Source organism: Meles meles, chromosome 5 (assembly GCF_922984935.1).
Source record: "Meles meles chromosome 5, mMelMel3.1 paternal haplotype, whole genome shotgun sequence".
In the NCBI taxonomy this organism is placed as follows: domain Eukaryota; kingdom Metazoa; phylum Chordata; class Mammalia; order Carnivora; family Mustelidae; genus Meles; species Meles meles.
In genome coordinates, this window is record NC_060070.1 from 7,652,037 (window position 1) to 7,673,769 (window position 21,733).

The 21,733-nt window shown below is 39.3% G+C and overlaps 1 protein-coding gene across 6 annotated transcripts in view; it reads right to left on the reverse strand.

Annotated features, from left to right (window-relative positions):
• The window catches only part of MAP3K4 (mitogen-activated protein kinase kinase kinase 4), a 114,489-nt gene that overhangs the window by 73,868 nt on the left and 18,888 nt on the right, over positions 1-21,733 (reverse strand). For all 6 annotated transcript variants that reach the window (XM_046006863.1, XM_046006862.1, XM_046006864.1 and 3 more), the window contains exon 2: positions 2,348-2,538. In XM_046006863.1, the coding sequence (XP_045862819.1) occupies positions 2,348-2,538 (191 nt within the window). The remainder of the gene's footprint in view (positions 1-2,347; positions 2,539-21,733) is intronic.

Sequence of the window (21,733 nt, forward strand, 5' to 3'; positions counted from 1 at the left end):
GACCTAAGCCAAAGGCAGCGGCTTAACCAACTGAGCCACCCAGGTGTCCCAGAAATAAATAAGTATTTTTTTAAAAAGTCTACTGACTGGATTTCTGATTAGTGAGAGACAGTATAGTTAACTCAAGTACTGCGCTCAGGTAAGCTTAGTATCTGCTGCTTATACTGGGAAAAAGTCCAAATCGAGTCCCAGGAGAACTATTTCTAAAAATATTCCTGTCCCCATCTCAAGCCTTCTGGCCTCAAGTTGCTTGAAAAACCCTAGACCTCAGTTTCTCAATCTATAAAATGTGAGAATTATGCCCTCAACTCCTATTCTAAAATAGTATGGACCATCAAGTAAAGAAAACGCAGATGTGTTACTTGCACCGTCTCAGGTTTAGAAGCTCGAGGCGAACCTGTAGTAACTGACAGTGATTCTGTAGATGCTACTTCAGTGACACTTGTTTTAGATAAGGAGCTTCTACAGACATCCTGGAGAAAATGAATAAAGATTGATTTTAAAGATGATAAATTGCAATGGAAAGCTATTAATTTCTTAGGGTAGTTAAGTACAGGTCACAGGTTAATATCCTAGTGCAAATAAAGTAAAGAACTAGGGCACCTGGCTGCCTCAGTCAGTAAAGAATGTGACTCTCAATCTTGGGATTGTAAATTCGAGCCCCACTTTGGGTACAGAGACTACATAAAAATTAAAAAATCCTGGGGCACCTGGAGGGCTCGGTTGGTTAAGCATCTGACTCTTAACTTTGGCCCAGGTCACGATCGCAGGACAGTGGAACCGGGCCCCACGATGGGCTCCACACTCAGCACGGAGTCTCTCCCTCTCCATCTGCTCCTCCCCCGGCCTGTGCACGCACTCTGTCTCTCTAAAATAAATGAAATCTTTAATAATAAACAATTAACTAACCTGAAAATTTAAAAACTCCTTAAAATAAAAAAAGAAGGTAAAAAAATCACCTTCCCTGTGGAAAAGAAAGACTATTACTGCTTAGGATTTCTTCCTGGGTCAAGATTTCACCCAAGCAAATAAATATAACAGAATCGATTTCTCTTGCCTGCCTTCTCTCTTGAGGAAGGACTACAACAGGGACACAGAGTAAACTTGCCAACTTACGACCACAAGAGGCCAACGTGTGAAAGATATGTGTGGGAAGGGAAACGTGGCCAAACAGAAAGGGAGAACACGGGCCAAGGAAAGAGAGAAATGGGCATGAACTTGATGTCAGTAAGGGAGAGCCTGTGATGGGGGAAACTTCTCAGATAAGATAAAGAATAAAATCTGTATTTTATGCAGAAAGAGATGAATGAATTCCAAAACACTCTGAGATCAGTTTTAGGACAAGCGGCTCGCTGAAATTAATAGGGGAATCCTAAAACCATCAGGCTTCAGTGACCTGAGGATCTGAGCCAGACAGGAGGGAACAAGGAGGCAGCAGGTCAGCATGATTTGATTTATGTACCTCAGAAAAGAATAGCTGTGACATGTTGGAGGAAGTATGAAATGAAAACAGAAAACACTCCCAGCTTCTAGGAACAGAACATTATCTGTCTCTGAGACATCAAGCAAAGAGAAAAGTAGAACACAAGTTCTGCCCGTGGTGATGGGGTGCACGGTACCGTCCAGGCACTGTTAGCAAGCAGGTGGGCTGTGCACACTTAAGGCAGCTTCAGGGTCACTGCCAGAGAGCCCAGGTCACAGGCTGGTTAGGGAAGCCTGGCCCTGCCTCTCCCAAACTGCCCAGTACATCACATCACATCTGGAAGACAAAAGCTAGAGATGCAAAGAATTTTAAAAAGCCACCTCACTCATGTATCAGCAGCCGTCTTAGATAAGTGCACAGATTCAGGCACGCATGGCCTCTTCTACTGACCAAATGGAACACAAATACCTCACGCCACCAGCTTTAGCAATTACACAGGACAAACCTTTCTATCTCTGGTGGATGATTTTCTCCTTTATTAACAATACTGCTAATGGTAGTAACTCAAAAATTAAGAAGTAAAATTTAAAAGCAGCATTGGGGCACCTGGGTGGCTCAGTGGGTTAAAGCCTCTGCCTTCGGCTCAGGTCATGATCCCAGGGTCCTGGGATCGAGCCCCACATCGGGCTCTCTGCTCAGCGGGGAGCCTGCTTCCTCCTCTCTCTCTGCCTACCTCTCTGCCTAGTTGTGATTTCTGTCAAATAAATAAAATACTAAAAAAAAAAAAAATTAAAAGCAGCATTAAAATGAAATTTAATATAAAAGGAAACACATTATCATAGAAAGGACCAATCGGTAGTTACATGTTACACAGATTAGGCACTGCAAGTACCAGGCCCGTATCTTTGTAAGGACCAGACTCACCTTTCACACCGGATCGACTGGCAGGCTTCCCCACGCTATTCCTCTGGTGCTTGGCGGACATGCGTTTCATCTGCCGAGGTGTGCTGGGGGGAGAGGTGCCATAAAGGTTCTCCGTGTTGGTTTCATCTGAGAAGTCCTCTGCATCAGACTCAGAATTCTTGCAAGCTGAATCTCCCAATGTGCACTCTGGCCTATGAAAGACAGAAAGCAGGGAAAATATTCAAATGCTGTAAGTGAACTCAAATTTAAACTTCCTGAAGCTTCTTTTAAGAACTCCTTGTAAAACTTTTCTACGGCTACGTCTCGTCCTCAGCAATGTGGTCTTTCTCCTCTATCTGTACTTGTGGAACCTCACAGGAGAACTTTTTCGCCCAAAGGCAGGGACATCTGTGACAGCTTCTGCTTTGAGCCCAGACCATCCGAGTTGTCACTCAGGCAGAGCTGGTGTGCAGCTTCTGGTGTTTACAGAATTCTGACAGAAATGGGTTTAAACCTAAAAACTTACAGAACGAGGAAAAGGAGAGCAAAGGACCAGAAGACACAACTGGGAGAGACCGAAGCATGTAGCTGTGTGCTGGCCCCCCGAGGCTCCGGGATGAGTGGGCAAGTTCAGCCCTGCCCTGGACCACAGGGCCGCGCTTCCTCTCTTCAAAACACACACAACAGGAAGCACGGGGCGCTCTCCTGTGATCCGAGCAGCAAAGCAGGGGCTTCTGACAACATAGGGCAGGTCAGTGTTTCTATGTTCTCTGCGAACCACTACAGTGAAGAGCTGGGCTGGGGGCGGGGGGGGTGCGGGGGGCGGGGGGAGAAGGAGGCGGTAGAATAAGAGAAAGAAATTCTCTTTAGAGAATAGTTTGTCTTCACCTTCAAGACGCAACTCCTCCTCAACTTGTTCTCTGGCAATGCTTCTTTCCAATCCTCTCTCCCCAGCCAACTTCTCAAATAATATCACTATTTTGATATAGTTCTATCTTTGCAAAGCTAACAACAACAAAAAACTTACTGATACAAACAGAACATATACAATCCTGGCAAACTAGAAGGAATCAATCACGAAGTTCCTTTTAAATAGATATCACAGTCTGGCCCATTCTGAATATTCTTTCTAAAATACACTTCATATTTCACAAACGTAACTCCAAACTATATCCAAGCTATACCAGTGTTCTTCCTGGCAACTTATATCCTGATATAAAAATCAAAGTTATTATAAAAACCAGGATGGAAAAAGAAAAACCACTCTAAAATAGATGACACCATTTTATTGAATTACACTGACAAAACTTTAGAAAACAAACTTCCAAAAAATAAAAACGCTGCAGAATTATATAAATCTATAGCACTGAAATCCATAAAGAATTCCTCGGACAGGTCAAAACTGATTTAACCAGACAAGACTACTCTAGCCACTCTGAGTACTGTGTACCCACACATATGTGCACACATTAAGACATACAAATGACATAGCCTGAAAGCTAACTACAAAAATAAAACTGTGAGCCAAGTTAAAAATAAATTTTAAATATACGTATTCCCTTAGGCTAACCACATAACTGAAGTATCACAGAGCCATAAAACAAATAACACAACTTCCAGATGAACCTGAATTTCCCCACATCCACTTCTTCCACTCACTGTGAAACAGCTGATTCAGCTGATGAGAAGGCATGGCTATGCAGGACAAGGTTGCTAATCTCATCTCCCCGGATTGTAGCGCTCACTAGCACAGTTTTGGAATGGTTAATGCAGATTTTTGGTCTGAGGGACTTCGGTTCAAATCCTGCCTGTGCTGGCTATTAGTGATGCGGACCTGAGCCAAATTATTTAAAATCTTCACACAGCACATTTACAAAACAAGGGTAATACTCAGACTCCAATGAGGATTAAATTCAATAATACAGGCTTAACAAAAGGGTAATATAGCCTGGGGGTTCACTCAATGATTGCTACTCTTCCTATTCTGAGCCTTGCAAGTCACCAGACCCATCTGCAACCCACTAAAGCACCTGAGTTCCTTACTCATCTGCTTGACATTAAGAGTGGGGGTACCAGGCCGGCTTAGTCAGCAGAGCATTTGACTCTTGATCTCATTGTGAGTTCAAGCCCCACGTTGGGCGCAGAGCTTACTTAAAAATAAAAATCTTTAAAAAAATTAAAATTGAAATTAAAATCTTTAAAAAAGAGAGAGAGAGAAGTATACCTTTGAGTTCAGCATGGTATAGGACTGGAGACCATTTTAACATTTGTAGCATCTTTTAAGTTCTTTCAAATTAAATTCTATAGCTTTTTCTACAAGGATAAATCCACGGTAAAGAAGGACAATGTATTTCATTACTTTTGTATCTCAAAGTTTCTAGGATAGTGTTCAAAACCATTCAGTGTTGTTTAGCACAATAATATATTTCATATAGTAGAATGGTAATCATTACAAAACTAAGGCACAGGGGCACCTGGGTGGCTCAGTGGGCTAAGCCTCTGCCTTCGGCTCAGTTCATGATCTGAGTCCTGGGATCGAGTCCCACATCGTCCCTCACCGAGCCCCACTTCGCCACACATCACCCAGCACCAAGCTCTCAGCTCAGCAGGGAGCCTGCTTCCCCTCCTTTTCTCTCTGCCTGCCTACTTGTGATCTCTCTCTCTCTCTGTCAAATAAATAAAATCTTAAAAAAAAAAAACAAAAACCTAAGGCGCAAACATCTAGCCAGTTCCATCCATCAAGGCCAGACAGCATGGAATACCAGGCTAAACAGAAAAACAGAGTCAGATAAAGGAACAAACAAGATCTCATTGAGAACGTGCTCTCTGCAGCGAAGAGAGAAGTGAACTCAGCAGACAGAAGACCTAAGGCTAAGTCACAGCCTTAGGAGACAGGTGACTGCATACCGGACATAATCTTTCTAAAACTAAGAAAAAGACTAATATCTAATTTGTAAAGTCGACATTCTAAATACTTCAGGAAATTCAGTTGTGAATATTCAAAATAATCAAAACAAAACAATGGAAATAAACGGCTATGTGGAAAACATTAAAATATAAAACAGGCACATAAAATTGAATGTTTCACTAGTATCCAGCAGTAGTGTGTGGATGAATAAATTAATCCAATGCAAGGAAAAGTGGAGGAGGATTTTCTGAAGGGGGACTGACGACGTCCAAACTTAAGTGAGCCAAGTCTCCAATGGCAGGCCCCCAAACTAAGGTCAGAGTCACAATATTTATTTTTCAAGTGAGTACCCCTGTCTAATCTACATATGATGGAAGTAAGTCTGGTGCTTTAGGAGATAAAACGAGTCAAAAACAGCACACATAGTAAAAACGTTAGCTTTTATGAAAAATTTAATTAGGAGAAACAGAAAAAATATTTCTGTTGTGCTGTCATCCAACTATGGACAAGTTATTCTCTATACATGGGAAATTTCATTTGGCTGCACTCTCCAAATAAAAGTGGAAGACCAAGTCCCTGTAATACTTGTACAGAAGCTGAATATTTCTTGTTTTTAAACCTGCACCCATCATAAAACAAAGTCTTTATACCCTCACACAGATACAATAAACACTACTGATTTCAGAGTGTTTCCAAATTATTTCATTATCCTAACAGCAAATATAAAGAATCACATGGAAGCAAAGAGGAATACTGTCATAAACAATGCATTAAAATAAGATAAAATAGTGTATTTCCTCACTCTTTAATCATTATACCACATAGAAAACAAGGTAGAAAAAAATGCCATATGGGGCTACCAGACACTGTATAACTCAAAATTAAAATAAATTTTAGAACAGACATTATATAAAGGTGAAGTTATGCATTTAATACTTTCTTAAGATTTACTTAACTCCATCAAGATGCTATTCACACTTATTGGAAATGTTAATACATTCCATCCAAGAAACTTAGTAACTTAACGCATGTCAGTACAAAGTCCAAAAATATTTAAAGAAATTAAAATAAAGTCTAGCATTCAATAAATAACACTCACAATGTCTGCCAACCTACCAAACATTACCAAGGAAAGGAAACTATGACCCAAACAAGGGAAAAAGATCAATAAGCAGACCAGAAATTACTCAAGCAGAGCTTGCAAAGATGAAAACTGTATCTGAAATGAAAAATACTCTTGGTGGGATTTCAAAGCAGATGAGACACGGCAGAAGAAAAGATCTGTGAACTTGAAGACACAGCAACAGAAACTATCCAATATGAATTAGAAAAAGATTAAAGAAAAAGAAGAAGAACAGAGCATCAGTTATCTGTGGGAGAGTATCAAGCAGTATAACACATGTTATTAGAATCCAAAATGAAAAAAGGGAGTCACTGAAAAAATCTACAAATTAAGGGCTGAAAATTTTCCGAATCTAAGGTAAACTGAAAGTTCACAGATCCAAGTAGCTCCACAAACTGCATATCATAATCAAATTGCTAAAAACCAATAATGAAGAGAAAAATCATAAAAGGAGCCAGAGGAAAACAATTTAGTTTGGGGAGTCTTAACCTAGAAGCAATATGTAATAGGGAGTGGGAAGGAAAATCAAGCAAAACTTTCTCTTTTTTTCTGTAAAAAAGAAAAAAAAGATTTATACATAAAATCTAGGAATATAAGCACTAGTGGTAAGTTCAAAAGAACCTGCATCATTTCAATTAACCAAAACCATCCCAAACCCCATTTTTGTATTAGCTCATGTGAGATGAGCTAATGTGGTCAGCTGACTAGTTCAGAATATTTCCATGGGTACCAATTATTTTGGATAAGGAAAGTAGTACAAGGTCTACATCAACTGCCCTGAAACACTGGCCTTATTTGTGCTGAAAAACACAGAAATGTGAAATTTCTTTCTAAGGCTAAACTTCTGACAGTCACATAAAACAATGTCTCACTCTTTTCACATAAAACTTTACTAAAGTACTAGTCACTTGACATAGAACCTCGTCTAACAAAAGTATGTCTTGAACTCAACCTTAAGGAGGGGCGGGGGGGGGGGATTGGTGTCATTTTTCAATGGAAAATGTGTGGAAGACAAAAATTCAAGTAACTTGGGGTTATACAGTTCTGCTCTGACACAGTAGGTAAGCCACACGGTGCCTGAAATAGTCCATCTATGAAATAATGAAGTTGGATTAGAGGAGCTCAAAAATATCTGTGGTTTTGCAAAAGCCCTAAAAAAAAAAAAAAGTACTTCATTAGAAGTTCTTTAGCAAAGTCCTTAGAAATAAGATATTTTAGTCACTTCTGAAATACAGTCCTCACCTGTGCGAGGTCCTCTCCGCCACTTCCATCCACGTCCTCATTCACCTATTCTCTATTAAATAATGGCGAGAGGAAGACCTCCGCTGCTGAGGGAAGAGGAGGGGAGGAGGAGGAGGCAGAGACGATAGATTTTCTAGGTTTCCTTTTTAAAGAGCTTGTACAGTTTGCTTGGCCCGTGGTATACATCAAAAGGAGCTAAGCTAAATTTGAGGTTGCATGGTTGGTTCATACTGGAAAAGCCAATTAATAAGTTAGCTGATCTATATCAGCAGCATCATTGAACATTCATCAGCTAACCTCCAAGTAAACTGTCGTCAAACCTCAAACTCATCTGAAAGTTGCTAGTTCACTTCTTCATTGATTCAGAGTACAAGATCTTGAAAACCTACTTAGTTTTCTAGACAGACATTTTCTTTTTAACTAAAATTTATCTTTTTTTTTTAACAGAAGTAGATTAAAAAAAAAAAAAGACATCCCATGGAAATGAACAAGAACTATGGCCGCCCCCAACTAGACCCAAAGCTCTGTGAGGGTGGGGACCTCATCTATCGTTTTACCACTGTTTCTCAGCTGTCTAGAACAGTGCCTGGTGCACACTATGTGCCCATTACTATCTGCTGAATAAGTGAATTTATGAGGCAAATAATATTATCTTTGATACATTAGACTCAATCATTACCTAAACTCTATTAAAATGCAATCACAATTATTTGAAGAATGTAATTTTTAAAGGTTGCAAGAATGAAACAACGGTTGATTTCTGCTAATAATGTTATTGTGATACTATAACCCTAGGTGCCAAGATAACGATCTCCTATCCAAAACAGCTGCAGTGGGTATAGCGTAAGGAATAATGGTTTTGGAATCAGATTCACATGGGCTGACATTTTTTTTTTTTAAAGATTTTATTTATTTGACAGACACAGATCACAATTAGGCAGAGAGTGAGTGAGGGAAGCAGGCTCCCCACTGAGCAGAGAGCTGGATGCGGGGCTCCATCCAGGACTCCGGGATTATGACCTGAGCCGAAGGCAGAGGCTTTAACCCACTGAGCCACACAGGCGCCCCTGGGCTGAAATTCTTATGTCCCCACTCTAATTAGTGAGAATACAAGTCGTAATCAAATTACTATAAATAAGTTTACTTGCAAACACTTTCATTTATTAGAAATCTTCTTATCAAATGTCACTGGGACCTGCGGTCAGCCAGTTAATTTTTAAAAATACATATTGAAAGCATTAAAAATGAAAGATGCAAACTTAAAAAACTGAAACGTCTCTGGTGGCTGTCACTTTGATGGCCTCCCAGTATTCCCACCTTCCTATAATCACCTCCTCTTGATCTGGAGGGACCCTGTGCCTGCGTTAACGAATGAGATGGAGTCCAAGTGACACTGGCCCAGTTACAGTTGGGAACTTCAGGGGAAGCTGGCCATCAGGGAAGAAGCCCAGCTACCCTGAGACCGCCACGGTCTTCGAAGCCCAGCCCCGTAGAGAGGCTGCACAAAGGAGAACTAGGGAGGTCAAGTCTCGCTGAGCTTCCAGCAGACAGCCAGCACCAACTTGCTAGCTTGTGAGTGAGGCTATTTTGGATCTTCCAGCTGTCCCTGAACCCAAGCCAACACCCTGAGAAGCAGAACTACGCAGTACTCTAACAGATAATAAATGGTTTTTACTTTAAGCCATTAAGCTTCGGTATGGCTTGTTAAATTATAATAGACAACTACCACACATTTGAAACTTAAACATTTACTTTCACTTTGAGTCCATGAATGAGATTAAATCTATCACCACTTTGATGAGAGTCACAGCCTTGCCCCAAAGTGTGGTTCCCTGAGAGAAGGCATGAGTCACATACACCACAACCACGTGCGGTACCTGCGATCTACACTCTCTATTTCTTTAAAATAGAACAAAAATCGGAAGACTTTCATGTCACAGTTTTTCTGGATTTTTACGACGCTTCTTCCTAAATGTTAACAGAAATTTGACAGCAATTTTCTTTTTGTGACCTATCTTGAGACTTTCCAAAGCACTGCAATTCCACGTATATAGAAACCACAATTCTCTTTTGCGTTCACATTTCATTTATTTGTGTAAGAGTTTACTAAACTATGCAGTAACAATTAAAACATATAAGAGACCTAAACAGATTTAGGAACAAACAAGGAACTACTGATAAGCATATATTTCAATTGGTGGAAACAAAGTCACGGGTATTCTACAGAGTAGCCTATTAGCCATAAGCATTCATGATGCTGGGAGCATCAGTAAATATGTTTTATAGAAGAAATGGATAGCGTCAGGTCTCGGAAAGGGTTAGGCAGTTGCATGGATAAGGTCTTCCTGACTCAGCTCTCCTAGCAAAAGTCTTTTGTGTCACTCACAGATTTACACAAGGCATATTTTATCAGTCCTAAGCTACGTAGAACAAAAAACAACACATAAAGATTAAAAACAAATATATACATAAAGAACAATTGGATAAATTCTGCTCATCGCTAAGAAATAAAAATAGTTATACACTGTTAAAAAATATTTTCAGATGAAAGCTTTCATAAAATAAAGTCTTATAAAACCATACAAATAAATGCAACAAATGCTTTAAAGACTTCATATTATCATCTTTCCCTTCTGGTTAAACAGAAGACTACTCGAAAAGAACTAGAACCAAAAGAAGAGAGAGACAGACAGAGAGAGAAAGAAAAAAAGAAAGGCAGACAAAGAGAAAGACAGAAACTCTAGGTATTTAAACACACAGGAGTCGTGTAACAGATGAAGAGATGAAAGTGATTATTCCTGTTATTTCTACAATTTTGCTACAAAGAGTTGAAGACTTAAAAACAAGAGGGCAAGGAATCAGACAATTTTAGGAGTGCTTTCTTATTTTTACCAATTCTGGTGGCTCCTAAAATATGCTGAGTACATCTATACCTACATCTTTTCCCAAAACTCTGCAATTCAACACTAGTTACTATGTATACAGATCAGCAAGGAGACAACCAAAATGGAACAAAAACCCTTCTGAGATGCACTATTTGGGGCCTTCCAGCAGTACAACAGGCTCCACAGGGGTGTGATGCAGGGAGCACAGATGGGAGGATGCCCTTTCAATACAAGAAGTGAAAATAAGCACCCATCAGTCTTGCTGTGAACGCATTTAATGATGAAATCCCAATGAAAAAAAAAAATCAAAAGAAAGCGCCATAAAATAAAAGTACTAATTCATTCAAAAGGTTATTTTAGGCTTAACCAAAGAGAACTACAGGGCATAAACAGGAAAAGTTGGAAGAAGAAAAACTGGATCAAAGCTGGGAGGAAATCAGCAAAGGGTCCTCTTCTATGCCAAGTGCACGCAAAACATTATCGAGTTTAAAGAGAAACAAGAAAAATGTCTAAAACTTCAAAGGTAGCAAAAGAATTATGATGCCCCTCTACCTACTCTTATAACTGAGAACATTTTTTTTTAATTCCCTTATTCTAATTTGAATTCATGGAAAAAAAAAGAAATAAAACATTTCCTGTCAAGAATGACTCCCTGTCGTTCTTAGAAATCAAGTAACTGAAGAGCTCCTGACTGTAGGAAGCAGAGAAGCCGTCTGAATCTCCTTAGCTCAAGTTACGGTTCTTTCCAATTTGGACTGTTTTTAACAGTTAACCATAAATATGCCCTTGACACATACACACATTCAAACGACGAACCCCACCTGTGGGGAGGACAGAGCTATTCTCCCAGAGTTTTCAGTGAAGTAAAATGCAAAGAAAAGTGAGGAAAGCAGTTGGGACAATTGGGACAATTGGGACATAAAATCTCTTACCTCGGCTTCGACTTCAGCACAAGACTAAGCTCGTTTATCTGAGACCAGATCTCGATTTCCAACACCATGCTCCAAAGAGGGAGAACTGTCGGGGTCCAGGACCGGGGCAAGGGGGAGATGTAATATGAGCCTGGAGCACCTTTCAGTGCCAGCAAGTGCTCAAAAAAACAAAACAAAACAAAGTGACGAAGTGCTCAAGAAACAAAAGCCAAACCAAACGGGAGTACTTTAGAAGGACACAGAAGCACAGCTCCCATTGGCCAAAGCTGGAAAAATTCGAGTCACAAAATAAATATACAGAATTATGGCCAACTACAACCTTGAATCCATGAGTCCATATTGATATAAATAATTACTAAAAAAAAGAAATGGGAGAAGAGACCAATCTCCTATACAGAAAAAAATGAGAATAATTTATGTAGACACTCTCCTCTCAAGAAGGTGGAGTTTAACCCCCCACCACTTAAGTGTGGGCTTCACTTTTAGAGACTCACTTCCAAGGAGAAGAACATGGAAAAGTAGAGGAAAAAATCGAACTGTACAGTAGAGAAACCTGACAAACACTCCAGCCATCATCCAGGTGATCAAGGTGAACAGCACCACTGAACAGTCATGTTGAGAACATGTGCCCTGATACGATGAGAAAGGCACCTCATCTGTGCGGTCATCCTCCCAAAACCCAGAACTCCAGTCAAACCATGATGAAACTCCTGATTAGTACTCCGTAAAACCATTAAAGTCATCAAAAACAAAGTGAGAAGCCGTAACTGCCAAGAGGCAGCTAAAGAGACATGACTACATGTGATAGGACACCCTGGATGGGGTCGGGACCCAGGAAAAGGACATTAGGGGGAAATGAGCAAAATCTGAATAAAGCACAGAATTTAGTAAATAATGCATCGAGGGGCACACGCGTGGCGCAGTGGGTTAAGCCCCTGCCTTCGGCTCAGGTCATGATCTCAGGGTCCTGGGATCGAGCCCTGTGTCGGGCTCTCTGCTCAGCGGGGAGTCTGCTTCCCCCTACCTCTCTGCCTGCCTCTCTGCCTACTGGTGATCTCTCTGTCAACTAAATAAATAAAATCTTTAAAAAACAAAAAAAGAAGACTGCGTTGATACCAGCTGACTAGCTGAGACAATTGTACACAGTAAGATTTAACAACAGAAGAAATGAGGCACAGGAAATACTGAAATCCTCTATACAATCTTTGCAACTGTCTCTACATCTAAACTATTCTATAATAAAAATTCGGAATTAATGAATTACCTTAATAACATAATATGGACCAGTTCCATGACAATGCTGAATAAATTAGGTGTGACTATACAGGCACAAAAAACTAAGAACCAGGGCTAAAGGACAAATGTAATATTATAAAATTAAGCAATTCTTTATCAATATAACTGATGATTGTGGTTGTAAAAAAAATTTCAAATGACAGGTGAAAAATGCCACCTAAAATAGTAACTTCCAAAATGGGGGAATGCATCCTATTTTTATTTATGTTTTTAATCAGCTATGTAATTTGTTACACAGCAATGAACAATTTCCATTCTAACTGTGTAATTGCTACCACTGGGTACTGAATTCTGACCATTTGCCAGGCACATGCTAACCATTATATATAATTTCACTTAATCCTTGCCAGAGCCTTACAGATCCATTTTACAAAGAATCTTTGCCCAGAAAGCCAATTCTCATTGATTATGAGAGTTACTCATGATCAAATACCTATTATCTACTAGGTAGTCAATTAGGTACTTTACAAATGCTAGCTCATTTCATCTTCCCGAGGACCCCCCCCCCCCCCCGGGGTATTACAGCAATCCCTAATGTTACAGGACAAGGAAAATCAGTTGCAAAGATAACTTGTGTGCTCAAGTGGAAAGAGTCTGGGCCAGAACTGGAGTCGCAGTCTAACCCCCTGCCCAGACCCTTTGCACTCCCCAGCCTGGTCCCTGGCATGTCTGCCATCTCCCACCGGCAGACAAAGAAGGTTATTATTATTACCCCCTGGAAGGAGGTTCCTACTGGCTGGAGAAAGAGCATGGGGACAAGCTGAAAGACCTAGTTCTCTGCTCAACTGGAGGACTCACATCTTTGCTTAAGTCTTAACCACTCCACATCTAAATTCTCTCGCATATAAATAAAGGCATTGGCTAAGATACTGAGTCTCAATTCGGCTGGGGACCCACAGTGTGCCTACAACTTAAACAAAAAAAGAAAAAGTGAGGGTTTTGCTTGCCCTACCTATTTCTGCATATAAAATAAAAGGTAGAACTCAAATCCTCAGGTAGCTAATTACCTTCCCTACCGTATCCAAGAATTACCCTCGGTAATCCATGAAAAACCAATACACTAGTGCTCTAAGAGAGCATTCTTCAGATCAGGCTAGTGTTTCCATTCGTTCTGTGTAAACCCGTGTGTGCTTATGTCTATAAAAGAGCATAAAACTGCTCCCTAAAGGAAAAGAAAAACAAGCCTTTTAAATTAGAGAATAAGCATTTAAAATTAGCAACTTTGGGGGGCACCTGAGTGGCTCAGTGGCTTAAGTTTCTGCCTTTGGCTCAGGTCATCTCAGTGTCCTGGGATCCAGCCTCACATCAGGCTTTCTGCTCAGCAGGGAGCCTGCTTCGCCCTCTCTCTCTTCCTGCCTCTCTGCCTACTTCTGCCTACTTGTGATTTCTCTGTCAAATAAATAAATAAATAATCTTTAAAAAAAAAAAAAAGAAGAAAGAAATTAGCAACTTTTTTCATTCAGAACAGAATTCTGTGCAAGAGAGGAGACAGAGGGCAATATAAAAATGTGGATGTGTATTATGTTACTGTATTCACTTTGGGTTTTTTGTTTCTTGGGTCTTTGTTGTAGTGATTGGTCTATTTAGATGGAGTTCAGAATACACATTAACTGTTTCCCACTTCAGGTGCGTGCAGGTGTGTCCGCAGCCCAGAGTGCTGAGCATCCCCAAGACAGTAGCCATGTCACTCACTCAACTACGGCTCCCCTGGACAAGCGCTGGGCTAAGAGTTGAGGAAAAATACATCCCTGAACCAGAGAGTCACCATTCCTGCCGTCCCAGAGCTTGCAGGCGATACAAAGAACTAGGTATGTAGCGCATAAGGACACACACAAGTCTGAAAAGTGCAGTCCTCGATAACAATGGAGACGACAAAGCACACTGGCAGACAGGATCGAGCCTCGAGAACCGAGGACAGTGACAAAGGCGTCCTCTCTAAAGAAGGAACACTGAAGCTGAGATTCCAAAGCTCTACAGGCACGGACTAGAAGAGGGGGAGGAGAAGCAGCTGAGCAGGAGGGTGCAGGGCTCGCTGGGGAAACTGCAAGGCCACGGCGACCTGGAGCAGAGTGGGCAGAGGGGGCAGGAGCCCCCACGGGAGCAGGCAGCCGTCAGATCACACCAGGCCCTTCGCCCTGACAGAAACGTGCAGCCACGAAGGTCATTAAGTAGGGGAGAGACACGAGCAGACCTGCCTTTCTCTTTAAGTATCTACCACATCACCGGACACTACCAGACAGGTGTGCAAACAATTTTCCAGCACTACGCAGACTTTTTCAACTAGAGGCTTCTCAATTATTCAGTCTTAAAACCAACCTAAACAGCGATTCTGTCTACACTATTTCAATAATCCAGACCAATTCACTGGTTGAGAGCCAAAAGAGGGAAAAAGAACTGCTCACCTGACAAGAACAACGCCCGAAGGGACTATGAAATCCTGAGAAATGGCACATTAACAACTAAGAAGTCAAACACTACCCAGCCCCAAAGATATAATTCAAGATGTACCCACACACAAAGGTGTCTCATGAAAAATATAACTTTCTTCTAATTAAAAACAATGTAAACTAGGCAAAAATTTAAATGGGTCTAAAACAATTTTAGAAGAAAAAAATAAAAGCTCCTATTTTAATTATATAGCTTTCTTCACTCAAGAGAACATAATTGGTAACTGTGGTTGGATACATAAGGCCAACGTGAAATTTACTGGAAATGTGGAGTCTGAAAGTCCTGTGTATGCCAAAAATAAACACCACCTACAGTTTCAGAAAGAAATGTCTCACAGTATACAATTAAATGCAACATGTACAAAAAATTTGGAAATGCAAAAAAAGTTATCGTATCAAAACTGTATTACTTTATATCTCTTATCACCAGAGCATGAATCCCCTGAAACTGAACGTAAATTTTTATTATGTGCATTTTTGAGGGGAGTCAAAAGTCCACAGTTTAATCATTAGATTCTCAAACACAATCTATGACCCAAAAAATGTAAAGAAGCAATGGCCTAGACAATATTTACTACACATCTAGCAGGGTTCTCATCTCAAAAAAATCTCATCCTGACAGGTATTAGATGCTCAAAGGATAAAGGCTTTAGATGCATAACTAATTCAAGATCAATATTCAAGCTACAAGGTGACTTCCGCAGTAGCCAAAAAGAGACAAATCCCCTCCCAAACACAAATACTGGCTTCACGCAAAACTGACTTAAAAATCACATAAATGTCATGAAGTGAACCAAATGAGAAACTAATTTTCAATCTTTTGTGACTCACTGTTGTTTTAGGTTTAGGATAACACAATCCTCCACACTCCCTGCAAAAGTGGTTAATTAAAATAAATTAACATTTATTTTAGTAACAATTAATTTAGGAGTAAATAAATCCTTAAATGGTTCATAATCAAAGCTATAACTAAATACAATAAAGGGAAAGCCTTTTGGGGAAAAAGAAAGATTCTAAGTAAATATGGAATACACTGGTTCGGTAAATGAGAGAAAAGGAGAATGCTTCATGTGACATAATACTAGAAATGTGAGAGCAGAAGAAAACTACAAGAATAAAGTTATAAAACTGACAAGGGTAGAAACTATAGAAGAACATGAGATTTAAGCAGTGATTTTTCCAGTGATGGTTGCCTTTATGTTTATCCTTTCTGGGGCACATCAGATTTTTTCGAAGCAATGGGTTGATAGTATTCATCAAATCTGAAACATTTACAGTCATTATTTTTTCATTTTTTTCCAGTTTTCCCTCTTTCTTCTTTCAGGAACTCCAATTATACATATGCTAACTGCTTAATATGCTCTCACATGTCACTGTTGTTCTGTGCATTTTCTCTGGTCTTTGTTCTCTCTGTACTACATTCTGCATAGTTTCTATTGCTAGGTTCACAGGTTCAGTAATTTTTTTCCTACAGTGTCTAGTCTGTTGAAAATGCCATCTGGTATATTTGTCGCTTCAGAAATTGTATTTTTCACCTTCACAAGTTCCATTCGGTATTTTTCATATCTTTTATTTTTTTCTCCGTTGTTCATGTTCTCCTTTAAATACCTGAATATAATTGTAACCATATTAACATCCTTTCTTCTACTTCTATCACTTTTTAAATTCCTGGGGTTGTTTCTATTGGGTGACTGCTTCTCCTGATTATGGGTCATCTTTAAGGGCTTACTGGCATGTCTAGTAATTTCTGGTTGGATATTAGACATAATAACCACATAATTCTATGTGACTGAATATCTGGATTTTTCTGTCTTCCTTTAAAGAGTACTGGGCTTTTTTTTTTTTTAACAAGCTATTATTTCCCATTCCACTTTACCCTTCCAAGGTTTGTTTTCAAGCTTGCTTAGGGTAATTCCAGGTGTGCCTTCACTCTAGAACAGTCACCCACTACTAAGATACGAATCTTCCAAATCCTTATTGCATGTCCCAAGTGATCAACACGAGAAGAACTCCACTGTAACCAGTGGGAATCCAGGCGCTTCCAAGTCCCATGTGAGTTCTGGGAACCTTTCAGCTCATAGTTCCCCAATGGCTCTTTGCTTAATCTTGCATTTTGTACCCTATGCAAGTGCATCTTGTATTCAAAGACTCAAAGGGGCCTGAGGTAGATTTCTGGAGCTCTCTTCAATATCACCCCTTCCTCTCCAGAACTCTGCTCTCAATTTCCAACTGCCTCAGTCTCTCTGAACTCCAATCTGCTCCCTCAATTCAAGAAGACCACTGCGCTTTGCCTGGGATTTTTCTGCACTAGTCAGGAACAACCTATTGTCAGAAAAACAAGGTAATTACAGGACTCAATTTGTTTCCCTTGTCTCAGGGATGACAACTGGGTACAGTCTTATTGCCCAATGTCTGAAAACACTTGTTCCATATTTAAGTTTATTTAAAATATAATAGAAATAGTTTATTATATACCACTAAAAGACAATATATTTGTAGATTGTTAATTTAAAAATTGCTTTGTGGATATTTAGTGTTATAATGAAATGAAACACCATCTACTCCATAACATATATATAAGGAAAAGCAATACTTGACTTTCAAAGTGACTAACTCCATAATGTACCTAAGTATTTTATGATAGAATCATACAGCTGTTACTTTAGGAAACAAAGAGGGAAAATTTTGTTTACAAACAAAAATAAATATAGAAAGGCAAACACTATCTCATTTTGGAGGTTAAAACATTTACAAGTCATCAAATTTTGTAGTAATTAAAACGTTCTAGGTCTCAGTTTCTATAATTTATGTACGACCAGAAAGATTCTTGGTAGACCTAATTTTTAAAAAGGAATATAAAATATCTAAAACTTAACATTTAACAGATAAAACTGTTATCTCTTAATATACAAATCTATCAAAAAATGACATACTTCTCAATTAGAGATGGTACCAGAATACCAAACAAATATATAGCATTCTTGGCAGTTTTTCATGGGTCTCATCAGAAAAACTGTAAGTAGTTCTATCACTCTAAGTTCTCCTGCTGAGGGGGAAAAAAGTCATTAATAGAAACAAAATGCCACTAAATCTGTGTGACTTAGCTAGAACCATTCAAACAAAGTTTCTAATATCTTAATTTATTAAGACAAGAAGCCACTCAATTCCTGAAAGCTTATATTTAGGTATACAGATATATTCCTCTTCTGCAAGAGTAATTTTAAATGTATTGAGTCTCAATACTTCTTTATAGCTTAATATTGTGTTGGTAACACTAAAACCTTTGTTAATTTTTTTTCCCTCATCTATGATTCTCTTCTCAGTGCATAGAGGACCTTTCATAAAGCTACATACTCCCTAATGTATTTCATTACTAAAAATTTTTCTTCACAGAGACAGAAATAATAAGGAACTAAGGTATTTTATAAAATATACTGAAAAAGTATTAGCTACAGTTGGAAAATTATTTTCAGAGATATCAATTTACACTTAAATTGAAGCTGAATTAGTTACTTTAAACCATCCCTGCAATAAATGCTTACTAAAAGTTACTATATCCTAAACACTATCCTAGGAACAGGGATACAATGGGTTAAAAATACAAAAAGACAATCAAAACAATCCTAGAAAAGACTAAAGTTGAAGGACTCACCTTCCTGATTTCCTGTTCCAATTACTGTAAGGGTTAACAACAATCAAGACAGTACGGTTGTGCCACACAACAGACACACTGATCAATGGAAGAGAACCGAGACTCCAGCTATACACCTAGACCGATGGTCAAATGACTCTGGACAAGGTGCCTAGACTACTCAATGAGGAAAGAGAGTCTTTACAGCACATGATGCTGGCATAACCAGGTTGCCACGCACGAAGGAATGAAGTTGGACCCTGAACTCATACAAAAATCAATTCAAAATGGATCAAAGACCTAAATGTAAGAGCTAAAATTATAAAACCTTAAGCAAAAATAGGGGTAAATCTGTAGGACCTCAGATTTGGCAATGGATCCTTAGATGTGACTCAAAAGCATGAGCAACAATGGACAAAATAAGTTAGACCTCATCAAAATTTAAAATGTGCATCAGACGGCACTATCAAGAAAGTGAAAAAGACAATCCACAGAATGCGAGAAAATATTTGCCAATCATATACCAGATAAGGGACATATCAAGAATACACAAAGAACTCTTATAACCTAATAATAAAAAGACGGATAAGCCAGGGCACCTGGGTGGCTCAGATCCTTAAGCACCTGTCTTCCACTCAGGTCATGATCTTCCCGGTCCTAGGATCCAGCCCTGTGTCTGGGCTCCCAGCTCAACAGGGAAGCTGCTTCTCTCTCTCCCTCTGCCTCTTTCCCCTGCTCATGCCTGCGCTCACTCTCTTTCTCCGTCTCTCCATCTCAAATGAATAAATTTCTTTTAAAAACTTAAAAAAAAAAAAGACAGATAAGCCAATTTAAAAATGGAGAAAGGATCTGAATGGACACTTCTCCAAAGAAGATATAGAAGTGCCTAACGAGCATCTGAAAAGGTGCTCACCACCGTTAGGAAAATGCAAACCAAAACTCTAAGATAACACTTGACACCCATTATTAGTAACGTTCTATCAACGTCAGATAATTACGAGTGTGGGCAAGGACGTGAAGAAATCAGAACTCTCATACATTGCTGGTGGGACGTCAAACGGCATAGTCAGACTGGAAAACATTTGATGGAGAAGTTCCAATCCGAGGTTTATATCCAAGAAAAACGAAAACATGTGTCCACACAAACACTTGTACATGAATGTTTACGGCAGCATTATTTCATGATGACCAAAAGGTGGAAACCAATCAATGTCTACGGAATGATGAACGGATAAACAAAACGTAGTACATCCATTTCAGGGAATATTCTTCAGCCCCATAAAGGAATTAGGACTGATACATGGTCCAACACAGAAGAAACTTGAAAACGTGATGCTACGTGACAGAAGTCAGTCACAAAAGACCACGTGTGTATCATCCAGTTTATATAAAATGTTCAGAATAGACAAATATACAGAGACAGAAAGCAGATTAATGGTTACTTGGGGTTGGGAGGCATGGGGATTTGAAGGTGGCAATAGCTAATGGGCGCAGGGTTTCCTTTTGAAGTGATTCAGATGCTCTAAAATTCACTGTGGTGGTGGTCACATATAATTCACAGATTTGTTAAACTGTGAATGTATTTAAACCAATTGAGCTGGACACTTCAAATGGGCAAATTAGATGGTATATGAATTATATTTCAGTAAAGCTCCTTTATCTCTTCTGCTGCCCCTTCTTTTGTTCTTGCTGGGGTGCAGGTGGGGGCAATGGCACCCGAATGTGAACCAGAAACTTCCTGATGTGCAGAAAAAGCTGTTTTTTAAAAAAACAATAAAAGCAAGATCCCTACTCCTATAGTTCTCTCATGCTCCATATAAATTCTAGTCCTGGTTAGAGCCCTTTCTGATAACTTAGAGACACAATGTTCTTGATAGTCCAGAATTCAAATATATATACTTTAAGGTTAGTACAACCTTTCAGCACCTTAATACAAAGAAAGGTTATCTCACCTGTTCATTTTTTTCTTTTTTTTTTTTAAAGATTTTATTTATTTATTTGACAGACAGAGATCACAAGTAGGCAGAGAGGCAGGCAGAGAGAGAGGAAGCAGGCTCTCCGCTGAGCAGAGAGCCCGATGCAGGGTTCGATCCCAGGACCCTGAGATCATGACCTGAGCCGAAGGCAGAGGCTCTAACCCACTGAGCCACCCAGGCGCCCCTGTTCATTTTTTTCTCTTAAGGTGGTTTTATTAAAGCATGGGGACAGGACCCATGAGCAGAAAGAGCTGCCTCACTTGTTCATTTCTTGAGAAATTGTGAATAGCAATAAATTTCGGCAACTTACAGGACAGATCTCCATATAACCAAATTAACTCATTTGAATCACCTATTATTCAAATTCTGGGGAAAAAAAATGAAAAAGCACTAGCAAAATGGCAGGATCTGAAAGGAACACAATCTATTTCTCCCTAAAACAAGGGGAAACAGGGATCTTATGACAGGTTCTACATTAACTTGCACTCAAATACCAATCCCAGGAACAAAGCTCTTTCCAAGTACATAGGATATAGTAACAGTGGGGCAAAAAGCAGTAGAAATCTTACTTAAGAAGCCCAAAAGAAAGGGCACTCCTTTGTCTTTCATTAGTTCACTAATTTTCAGCAACTAAGAGCATACAGAGAATCCAGGGGAAAAGGTGCCAGTGAAATTATCAAAGTCATGTCAGTGATAATTCATTGAATTAATTCTTATTCATTCCATCAACAGATACTCATGATCTACTATGGGCACGGCTACTAGAATAAGATTTATAATGATGCAAAAATACATAAAGCTCACATTATAAGCTCCTTTACAGCCTACCGTCCATGAAAGCTGTGGTATTTTTCCACAAAATGATATTTTATGGTATTTTACCAGAAAATGGGTCTGAAGTTATTTTCCCTTAATTGCCTATGGTAGACTTTCTAGATTTAAGAAATGGAAGAAAACTGAAAAGAAA